Source organism: Nanorana parkeri, unplaced genomic scaffold (assembly GCF_000935625.1).
Source record: "Nanorana parkeri isolate BGI_ZX_2015 unplaced genomic scaffold, ASM93562v1 scaffold1675, whole genome shotgun sequence".
Lineage (NCBI taxonomy): Eukaryota > Metazoa > Chordata > Amphibia > Anura > Dicroglossidae > Nanorana > Nanorana parkeri.
This window is the reverse complement of record NW_017307943.1, coordinates 26,594-38,911: the sequence shown is the minus strand read 5'-3', so window position 1 is coordinate 38,911 and position 12,318 is coordinate 26,594. Positions and strand designations below refer to the sequence as shown.

General features: G+C 42.3%; 1 protein-coding gene across 1 annotated transcript in view; it reads right to left on the bottom strand.

Annotated features, from left to right (window-relative positions):
* The window catches only part of SHANK1 (SH3 and multiple ankyrin repeat domains 1), a gene marked incomplete at its 5' end in the record, with an annotated part of 207,810 nt that overhangs the window by 183,659 nt on the left and 11,833 nt on the right, over positions 1 to 12,318 (bottom strand). The window contains one exon of the mRNA XM_018571098.1: positions 8,441 to 8,592. Within this exon, the coding sequence (XP_018426600.1) occupies positions 8,441 to 8,592 (152 nt within the window). The remainder of the gene's footprint in view (positions 1 to 8,440; positions 8,593 to 12,318) is intronic.

The following is a 12,318-nucleotide window of genomic DNA, read 5'->3' as shown; positions in this document are numbered from 1 at the left end:
ACGTTGATATGTTCAAGGCAACCTGAGAAGCCTGCTATGCCAGCCTTTTGGATTCAAGTATCAATGTCATGGTTTTGTTTTAGATACTTTGTAAGTCTGAGATAACACACTGAAAAAGATCTTGCCTTCTATATTCAAAGGTTTTATTTGAATAGCATGTAATAATGACAATCACTAATGTTTTCATTAACTTGGCATGATTTGTCTTGCATCCCACAAAAAGATAAAAAATAACAAATTCATTCCATACACCATGTGTGTTAAAACATTATTTACTATGATGTAAAATGTTCCACTTTGTTTCATTTAATATTCAGTCCCAAGAAAATCAATGAAAAGTTGTTGAAAACTTCCCAGATGATCACTTTATCAGGGCATTTAGGTATGGTATGAATATTGAAACCATCTGATTATGTTGCAAACATCTGTGTCTTTGAGGTATAAATATATATGCACCATAAAGATGTGTCAGATACAGATTTTCCAAATTGTGCATCAATGTTCCTGCACCAAAATCCAGCTCACCAATTCTTCACCAACAATTGGTGAAATGTCTGCTATCCCTGTTGGAATTATTGCACTGCTAAATTAGTGCAAGTATGGTGAAAGGTTCTTCAAAAGGCTTTATCAGAAGGGTTCAATATAACTATGGTGTTAACTCTTACACGGCGGACTCATTGTAGGCGAAGCTCAAATCTATTGCATAAGACATTTATGAGTGCTGTCATTGTAATGTACTGCTTCTTTGCTACGGCAATGGTTAAAGCTGCTCCCAGAGCAATGTACTGAAATGTAGTTCGCTCTCTGCCCAGCAGCACAGAGGGATTAGAGGCACAGAGACACGTGTGACACAGTAGGGTACTCTATTCCTGTTACTATTGACCTCAATATGCTTCACTCTCATTTGCTTCTATGGCAACCAGATACTGTTTAGGAGGTTGTCTGCAGATCTATATTTTTCTCAACTATTGTCTGTTAATTGAGCAGCTTTGTATACGATAGTATTCCTCTAGAAAAAAAAAAAGAAAAGGAGGACATCATATGCCTAAAATGTTGCCATGGAAGCAGATTTCAGCCCCTCTAGCAATTAACCCCTTGCAGCAACAACAGCACAAGCTGGGACGGAGGTCATGTGATACAGACCACAATGCAAAAGGATATGTAGACTGCAGGAGGTTTGAATGGACCTCAGGAGGGAAAGGTTCTTCAAAGTCAAACTTCACCATTCTAAAAATATAGATGCTTTCAAGTTGCTGAGATACCTTTTTAAGAATTCTATTTAATGATTTAGAGCATTTTAATGGTTTATACAATTCTTTATACACAGGTTTTAGTGTTATTCTGGAAGAAATGTTCACTCAGTGCTACTCTTTTGAGCTTTAATGTGAACTGTACTATGAATTACCAGGTTCATCCTTAATCTGATGTGGGAAAATCTAGAAGCATACACAAAAGTGAAAACTCATAAAAATCATAGTCCCACACCCATAGAGGTATGAAAAGCATACTACAGTAAACGCCCCATTATCCGGCATTCAAGGAACCAGCAAATGTTTTAATTTTTTTTTAAATCGAGAACAAATATGCGGTTGCTTGATAGACATGGGGACACTAAAAAATTTAATTAGCAACTAAATGTATTTAGTTACTAATGAAATTATTTATATATATATATCTTGTTGCCAGAGACTGGATTCTGTGATCCACAACAGAATGTAAACAATGGGGAGCAAAAGCCAGCCATGTCAAATTGCAATAGCCAATAGCAGGCTAGCTATTGCACTTGCCCAATGAGCACTGTTTCTTTGAGCTGCCAGATAACTTTCTGGGTCTGCTCCTCTGCTCAGTGGGCAGGTGCATTAGCCAGCCTGCTATTGGTTATTGCAATTTAAAATAGCCAATAGCAGTCTGGCTATTGCTCCCGCCCACTGCCTGCTGGTTACATTCACCTGCTGGCTGCAGAATCTAGCCGGAAGATGCATGAGGCGTTCTGCAGGGGGTTACTTGAGAGTTACTATTAACTCTCAAGCATCCAGAAACTACAGTTACCTGGCACCTGCCGATCCCTGTGGCTGCCAGATAACTGGGAGTTTACTGTACTGGAAAATAAGTTTTGCGGCAACAGCTTTCCACCTTCATTTCTGCAGCTTGAGTTTAAGTATATGAAATAAGAATTCTGATGGTTGGTATGAGCAAAATTAATCCTCCTTAATTGCACTGGAAACATGAAGGTATATAATGTGATTGGTTGCTGGTAGGGATGCACCGGTTGCTGGTAGGGATGCACCGATGCCAGTATCGGTATCTGTGCCTTTACTCGTACTCATGAAAATGACCCGATACTAAGCTACTATACCGGCGCTTTTACTGTTTTAAGGCCCCATTCACACCTGACCGTTTTGTAGCGCGTCCTACGCTCGATGAACGCTCTACAAAACGGTAAAAAAATAAATAGCATTGTAGTCAATGGTATCGTTCCCACCTGTCCGTATTTCCGCCCGTCCCGAACGCACTACAAAACGGCCCACGCATGAAAAGGTCCCGGAGGGTTTTTTGCTGCTTATTGGTCCGTTTTGTAGGGCGTTTTCCATTTGTATACTGCCAAGTAGCCTTTGGAATCGCGCGACGGTCGCGCGACTTTTTTACCGCGAATCGCGGTAAAAAAACTGTGTGGCGGTCGCGCGACAGACGCGCATATTACAATACGCATAGGTGTGAATGGGGCCTAACTGAAGCCAGCGCTGTAAACAAGGCTGCCTTCCTGTGAACCGCGGCACCTGTTTACAACAGCTGCCACACATCTCCTCCATCCTTACGAAAACCATGCTGCCCGTACCCACCCGCAAGACCAGCCAGACCCATGGGTAGACCCGACACAGCCCACCTTAGCCCAAGCACAGCCTCCTCAGACCCACACAGCCCTTGAGACCCTGTACAGCCCTCTTGAGATCCCGCACAGCTTCCTGAGACCCAGGACAGCCTCATGAGACTCCGCACAGCCTCATGAGATCCTGCACAGCCCCCTGAGACACTGCATAGCCCCCTGAGACACCGCACAGCCACCCAAAGACCCTCCACAGCCCTCCTGAGACCCTGTACAGGCCTCCTGAGACCCCACACCAGCCTCCTGAGACCCTGCACCACCATTCTGGGACCCCGCACAGCCTTCTGAAACGCTGCCGGCACCCTGGAGTAGCACAGAGTCTGTAGCTTCATATTATTCTACATTGATGTATAATGCATTGCTGGAATTTTTAGTCCTCTATAGCCGGTTGCCATTCAGCATTGCTTTATATTGTATTGCTGGGATTTGTAGTCCTCTATAGCTGATGAAATTATTCTGCATTTCTGTATAAAGTATCACTGGGATTTGTAGTCCTCTATAGCCAGTGCCATTCTGCATTGTTGTAAAATGTATCGCTGAGATTTGTATTCCTCTCCAGCTGATGGTATTATTCTGCATTGCTGTATAATGTATTGCTGATAGTTGTAGTCCTCTTTAGCTGGTGCTATTCTGCATTGCTGTATAATGTATTGCTGAGATGTGTAATCCCTCTACAGCTTGGAGTCAGTGGCAGAACTACCAGGGGTGCAGCGTTTGCAGCTGGGACCGGGCTCTGGCGCTCCACCACTGTCATAAAATCATTAGTCTGTATTGTTTTAGGAAAACTGTCACATGACACTAAAACAATTTATCGGTAATTGGTATCGGCAAGTACTTGAGGAAAAGTATCGGCACTAATACTTGGTCTAGAAAAAATGGTATTGGTGCATCCCTAGTTAGGTTCTTTCCAAAAATCTTTCCTGTAAGCATAGGGTAAAGTGTCTTTCAAATAATACATAACTCACACAACCTGTATTCACTATAGATACAACTCTCCCAAAGGTGTAGATTACCAATAAATACTGAAGATGTGCATGACTGTATGGCCAAGTCACACCAGGACCACACAGTTAGTGCGAAGAATCTCTACAATGGGCTCTAGACACCAATAAAAAAGCTGACAGAGCTAACCCTTTCACGTTTGTATTGCTTTCTGTTGCAAGGATTCGCCAGTCCTGACTTCATGTCCTGCAACGGCAAAACCCCCCACAGGGGTCATAGCAAGCAATGATAAACTAGAGACAGTGGTATTAACCCTTCCTGGGGTACATTATATGCCACCTGCACCTGCCACCATTACGCATTATGTTGCACTGTGCTTTCCTGATAGTCATTTACTTTGCATGTGTTATCAAAGCTACAAAAAAATATTTGTTATGTCAAGATCACATGTGTTAGGGCCATGTCAGAAGGGCCATTTTGTAGCAACGATCAATTAATCACCATCTGACATGACCTTTATGTGAATGATGATAAAGATTAACAATAATTAAAACCAGTCTAGGAGTCATTTCTATTTAGCAAAACTGCTACTGATGATGTCCAGAATTAATTAAAGTTATTGATTCATATGACCAACTATTAGCCATTTGCCTCTTCATCAGCACCAAAAAGGCTATGTGGTTAAGGATGCATTCACACCGGAATTGGAGCCAAAAACGTGAGTCAACAGAGGTATGTTGACTCGAGTTTGCATAGCTCATTAACATCATTTGCGTTACATTGTGTTTTTTTGTTGGATCTTTACACTAAGCTATATAAGGTATTGGTTCTGCCTTGAGTTGACACGCTTTAGCAGTTCACACCAGTCCGTTGGGTTGTGCTGAACAAATGTAGAGCCTGCTCTAATTTTTTTTCAGTGGAGGGCAGAGCAATGCATGGCACTGGTGTGAACTGCTCCAATTCACACCCATTCATTTTCAGATGTCCTTGTGTTGGCATAAGTTGAAGAATGGATGCCAACAACGCATCTGGTGTGAATGGGGCCTAAAAGAGCCAGATATTTTTAAATTCCTTACTTAAAATTTCAGTCACCAGCATAAGTATATATTATATGTAATAAATAGTATACTGTATCAGCAGGGACTTCACTACTACATCACTTATTTTGGAAACAATAGTCATCAGATTTTGGCAATATTTTTCCAGGTTACTACAAAGTTATTAGAAGTAGAGTGATCATGCTAAGTTCCATTAAATTATCCTGTCAGGAATATTAAAATGGCCACAAGGAGTGTCTAACAAAAGCAGACACTGAATGATTACCTTTCCCGCTGCCCATGCCGCTGACTGCTGTTCCAGTTAGGAGGTATCATCCGCTGAAGTCTTCTTTAGAAGCCAACACTTCAGAAAGTGTTAATCTCCTAGCCCTCACCATGCTCAATGATTTATCCTGCTGACTTCTACATCACTACTGTGTCCTATAGTAACGAGGAGGATGGCAGAAGAGCCAATAAGTGCAGTAGGGGACCCAGCAGATCAGCCCTTCCGGAAGCGTTGGTTTCTTGCAGAAGAGAAGACTACTTCTTTAACAGAGCAGCATTTGGCAGCTTGGAAAGGTAAGTATTTATTGTCTTGCAGGCTTTTCTTTGTGGCCATTTAAATATTCTTCACAGGGACGCTTAAAATGTGCTGTTCATTTTCTCATGATTGCTCATGAATCTTTACACCTACCAGATGAAGACATTTTATTGTAAGGTATAAAAGAGGGTATAGAGAATCTGTAAAGCTAAAAAATAAAGGAATGATAATATTCAGTGTATTATCTGTGAGAGGTTGTATGTAGAGTCAAGATTAGAATATCTACTGCCAGACCTAAAATGTAGAGCACTGTTTGTTGCCAGCTCTGCTTTGCAACATCCTTACTGGTGCCAAAAAAAGAAGATTTATTTTTGGTTCCAGATATAAAATGCAGAGACTTAGTTTGTTCCATGTAGACATAAATATATTTTCTACAACTGCAAGCTTATGTGTGGTTTGCTACGAGTGTAAGTGTGGAGGTTAGAGATGTTGCAATCACAGCTGGGCACTAAAATGCTCATAGGGCAACACTCCTCGTTAGCTTTGGTAAATATATATATATATAGTTCTTATGTTTAGGTAGACAATGGGTGATTCCAGCAACTGTTCATCAACTAGCTTGGAGAAGGGAGAGGGGGATAGTGGCGTGGGAATTAGCTTGATTTGTTGTATCTGTGTGTTTGTGGAGTCACACACTGCTTACTAGCAGCACACACAGGTGACTGCATAGCAAAGGAGTCACTCTAAGGCTGGGCACACACCTTGCAACCATCGCAAGACTTTTGTCTTGCGATGGTTGTAAGGTGCTTAAAAAAATGTACGATCTGCCTATCTTGCATAGGCAGATCGTACTTGCGATGATCGCAAGCCACGCCCCCTGAGGGGCGGGCTTCCGATGACCGCAATGCCGAACGGGCAGTGTGCTCTTGCGCACACCGGACCGTCTGGCTTTTATCTCACGAACATGCTACACACCCGCCAAACATCGTACCATGCTCGGCGGGTATTGAAACATGTTCGTAAGTTTAAAGTCGTGCGACCTTACAGTAGTAGAGGTTGCACAGCTTCCACACACCTTACGATAATCGTACGATCGCGGGATTTCCCGCGATTATCGTAAGGTGTGTGGGGACCTTAAAACAGGAAGTCAGGGCCAGTGCTCGGTGGACCAGTTGATTCCTCAGGAAACTAAAACTTTTAATCATCAAAGAAGCAGCATCCATTGTAAGTGATTTCATCAGCATTAGAAATAGCTTAAAATCCTTTTGACTTTAATATAATTTTAATTAACAGGGACAAATAAATACATGTTTTTTCCCCACAGTTTTTACGATTTAATCAAATCACATTGGTGAGATTTGGGTATTTTTGATATATACGTTTGACAAGCAGGTATCCTACGATGGCTTTTATTGATGTGCATATCAGGAGAAGAGGCAGGGACATTGATGAAATGCATCAAACTCTAATCGTGACTACTTACATTGCATCCAACAGTGATCCCCCTAATCAATCATTGTTGCATGGAGGTTTACGCTGGATAACACTTTCTCTGGCTATGAGCAATGAATATTCCATATGACTCTCTGAAATATGTCACAGGACGTCTGTGTAGAATGTGATAAATGAATCACAGAATTCCTCTGAAGCCTTTCAAGCAGCGCTGCTAGTTACAGAGGAAAATACATCTAAGTGCTAAACAAAAACAAACCCACTGATTTCTGTGACGGCAAAAAGCATTCCTGTGATCTAGAGAGTGATTGAAGAGGAAATTTGGGGATGAGTTTGCATAAGAAGCCATCATTTAGTAATGCATCATATGCACCTTGAAAGAAAACGATGTATATGAACCATTAAATGTGGTACAAAGTTATCAGGATTCATTGAAAATGTGACCAAGCAGACGATTTATTTAAAATGAACTAATTTGTCTTCCCTCTGTACAGTTGTGCATGCTGCAGAGGGGCTTTAAATTCCGCCATGTTCTCTCAATCTTAGGTTCATAACCTTCCTATGTTTGCAGTGGTGACCCTTAAAGTGATACTAAACTCATGAGTTAAACATTAAAAATGCATTCAAGTACTTTAAAGTGACATTAAAGCCACACTTCCTCCCCCCCAATGCTGCTTTAAGGGCTTACCTTAAATGATGCCTCTTGAGCCGATCATCATCTTCCTTCCACTTGTATTCAGCAATCCCTCCAACGCTAGTGCAATTCTCTGATCCTGCGCAAACTCCTCGTGTCCCACGGTGTCTGTCCAACATGCATGGTCACGGCTGGATGCAATCACCTCCACTGTGTCTCTGCTGTTCTCTCTGCCGATGATCTCTACTGCGCATACACCCAGGGCTGGATTTACTAAAAATCACTTGTACAAAACAAGTGGAAGCTTCCCTAGGGATAAGATTAATGGCACAGTCGTACGGTCTGTGAGGAGGAAGAGTACCAGCCTGAACCTTATCAAACAGATCCAAGAACTCCCTGTACTCTTCAGGCAGTTCGGAGACAGATGCAGTACACAGGAGTCTCATGGGTCTTCACAAACATTTGGCAGAACATTGATCAGACCAGGGCAAAATCTTAGACCTCCCCGAATCAAGCCTAGGGTTATGGGCCTGGAGCCACGGATATCCAAAAACCACCGGAAAGTGCGGGGAGGAAATCGCCTGGAACTGGATCGTTTCATAATGTAAAGCCCCTACAGCCATGGTAAGTGGAGCGGTCTCGAGGGTGATAAGTGCAGGCTATAAGGGTCTGACATTAGAGTCGGATACCCACGCAACCTTGTACCACTCCATTGGCTATTGAGGCCATTGATGGCAGACCCTTACAGCCTGCGCTTCCTGCCATGTATCATCATGTATTTTATTTTTGTATTTAGCTGTAAGTGTGGAGTTTAGCAATAAACTAAAATTTAATACAAGCCCAAAATTCTGAAATACACTTAAAAAGTTAAATGCTGTTTACTGCCGGTATTTAATTATTTCCTGCCAAAAAGCCACCAGGAAGAAAATCAAAACAGAAATGAATCATACCATAAGGGCATTGTAGTTTCGGGAGCAGACTGCTTTGTGCAGAGCCGTGGTGCCATCCCGGGCTCGGAAGTCAATGTGGGCACCTCCAAGGCACAGCATCCTAATCACATCTACGGTTAGCTCAAGTTGTGAGGCCAGGGTCAGCGGCGTCTCTATAAAAGGAACACAGTGCGTCAGTCATTCAATGTCAAAAGGTGCATATTGTTGGTTTAACATTCCTGATATATTTAACAAGTAACTCCAGGCCAAACCTTTGTCCGGTTTTATTGCTGTGTTTTATGTTGGAAGGTTTCCCCACACTTCCTGTCTGATTATCATATAGGATGTAAGGAAAAATCTCCACAGCATGGACAATGAAGGGAATTTATCAACACTGGAGCAGACAAAAACTGGAGCAGCTGTGCATGGCAACCAATCAGCTTCTATCTTTCTTTTTCAAATCTTAACTGAACAAACTGGAGAGAGAAGCTGATTCGTTGCCATGCACAGCTGCTCCAGATTTTCTCTGCTCCAGTTTTGATAAATTCCCCCCCCAAGTGTTTTATGTTGGAAGGTTTCCCTGCACTTCCTGTCTGATCATCATATAGGACATAAGGGAAAATCTCCCCAGCATGGACATTGACAATAAAAACCAGAAAGATATACTCCATCTTCCCTGCTTTAGGTGACAGAGGACCAGGCACAAAAAAAGGTTCCTCAATTAGTAGCCCCTTCCAAAGTGTAAAAGCACTAGAGGAGAAAAAAGCATTACAAGAAGGGAAAAAAAGGATACTTACCTGGCCTTTTCACATAGGCACTGCCAACCTCACTCAGCCTCCTAGGAAAGCTAAGGACTCACAGAGTGCACTGTGCACTAGTGTTTTTACATAGGGAGTGTAAGAGGAGGCAGGGAAGTAATAAATAGCTGTACCTTGTTTTTTGGTGCACAGTTTGCTTTGCGCATGAATGACACCAGTATTTGGTAGGGCTAAAGACTTAAGTGTGATTCCCACTCCTCTCTCCTCCTTCATTGTCAGAATGTGACACCCACTCTGATTAAGTGGCTGTGCTGACACACATTGCATGGGTATGGTTCAGTGTTGTCACCATCAGGAAGCAGGTTTAGGACAAGGACATGCAGCTAACACTGGAGTTAGTGTATACAGACTGTAAGAGGTTGTGGAGATGAGCAGCACTGAGATGCAAAAAGAAATGTTCAAAAAATATGAAAATGTTAATAAATACATTTAAAAAACATAATGCAATGGCAGTTGATTAGGATACGCAGTTCTTTAGCAGACATATTAAGTTAGGGTTATTTTACCAAAAGAGGAAATATACAATTTCAGATCAGTATGCTGAAAAATAACTAAAACCTGTGGGAGGGAGACCGCTCTGCGGTATAAATATGGACCCAACATACTAAATTCTTTAGGCACTGTAATTATCCCAATAATATACTTGTGTGGCATACATGCAATTGTGGCTAGAGTTTGGCCCTCAAGGAGCTGGGCCCAACCAAGACTGAAGTCTGACTGGGAGGTGGTACAGCATGCAGTGACACCAAGTGGGAGATCTCAGCAAGGACATTTAGCCAACTACTACATGATATTTACTGGGGGTGTGGCCACTAAAGGGTGTGGTCACTGAGGGGTGTGGTCACTGAGGGGCGCTGTAAAGCTTTCTCGCACAGGGCGCCTAAAGGCCTAAGGCCGGCCCTGCATGATACCACTCAATACAGATATGCCAAGCATTCAGAAAGGTTCACGTCAAAGCAGCTCCATAGTGCTCATGTCTTCCCGTTACATATAATTTATATGTAAGCAAGCATTGCAATTCATTGAAAGCAAATACACATTTGTGTTTTCACCACAGAGTCACATTGTGTTTGATTACATAAATATGTCCCAGACAACAAGCTATTAGAGTTGCTAGCACAGACACAAAACAAGACAACTAACTGCTAAACATCCCATGAATTCTCAAACTCAGAGCCAAAAATTACGATGGTTCATGTTTCAGAGTCAAATTCCAATGCCAAAAACTCAATAGACAAAATGCAAAAATATCATGAAGGCAATTACTTTCTCATTTCCACTCTTATAAACAATATTTATGGAAAAATTATAAAAAGGTTATATCAATTTGGCAGTGGTGGATTGATATGATATACACATTTCATTTTACATGTGCATAATTCCACTATGTAAGGAAATACACTGTTCCATTTATATCACTTCCAGCCTTAGGTTGGTTGGCCAAGGTTCATTCTTCATGGTCAAATATCTCCACAAGAAGGAAATAGATAACTGTCCATCCTTGACTTGTTGGAGCAACAGAAGCTGGTTGCGGTCCTACCAGAATTGTAATGTTTATGATTACACTTTGCTCATACTGAGTAAATGGATTTAAATTACTGCATGTAGTATGAGGTAGATGTACTTTTCCTTCACTCACTCCACTAGTGCTTCAATTTAGCGCTGGCCCACCAAGATTCCCATACAGATTTTGACTTGTTCACCAAACTCAAAATGTCACTGTCTGAGGACTGGGGTACTAGGGGAGATAGTCTTCAGGACCATGGAGTGGATTGAAGGCACGGACTGGAGTGATAGCAGAGATGTTGGTCACAGGGAGACAAGAAACAAATGGTCTGTGCGTTATTGGGGACTAGGAATTAAGAGAGTCTGTGCATTATTGGGGATGCACTAGAAGTGCAGAATCTAAGAAGGGCCAGGTCTTCGACAGAGCCTCTAATGGTGAGGAAGATTGGCTACTGGACACCTTCCAGGTTGCGGCCCTCTAGTGCACCCACGCAGACTAAGGGGCTGGTAAAAGCTAGTAGGGGAACTGGATACAGGAACAAGTAGGGAAGAAACTTGAAACCAAGAGGAGGAAGATGGGAACAGAGGCACAGAAGGGGCAAGAGAGAGAAAGTGACTCACACACAAGTAAAGGTGCAAACGCACAACACAGGACTCAGAAGACAGTAACACACATTGGCTGGAATGGGAAAACACTAAAGTAGGTAAGCAATTAAAGCAGTATAGAGAGACTCACAGCACACTGGTGAAAGCAATTAAAGGTCTGCAGCAATATACACAGGTACAAACTTGAATAGGGTAAAGTAGGAGTAGAAAATAGCAAAGCAGGGGATAATTCCAAACAGGGATACCAGCTGGATACAAGGAAGCCAAAAGTGCAAGGAAAGAGGATCACAGGGATTGCAAGAGAAACAAGGGGTAGGAAACAAGGCAAAATACTTGTTGCTTGCACGCTAAGCAACAAGGTAGTGTTAAATAGGGAAGGAGGAGTGCAGATCGGCTGCAGCCTGGTGAAAGGCCATAGGCTGACAGCCCAGAACCAGGGAGCAAAAGGGAAAATCTGGCACTGATTTCTGAATACTGTGAAACAAAACTTACAATCGGCCACTCCAGGCACCCAGCCCTGCACTGTGGAATGGCAAGAGGAGTTCTACATGTTTCATTATACTCAGGAATACTGGATGTCTCCTGGATGGACAGTCCGCAGACCAGAATGGCAGAGGGGTCATTGGAAATGATGTACTTGTAACTTATGACCCATACAGTAAATTGAATCTGTTGAGTATTATAAAATCACGCATTCACTATAACTTTCCTACGTAGAAGAGAAAAGGATTTGGCCTGCTCACCCCATACAATAAAGAACGGCCTTCTTCTTTATTGATTTTTCAAGTTTCACTTAAACATGTTCCAGAAGATCAGAAATTACCTGATTATCATAACATTGGGAGCATCACTTGCTACTTTATGGTTAACCCTAGCACTGCTTATAGTGCAGTTTTCCTACCGCAGTCACACTTTACAAGGCAGTAATCCTATTTCCAGTACTGATTACTAGGGTCCGAGGGTTGCACA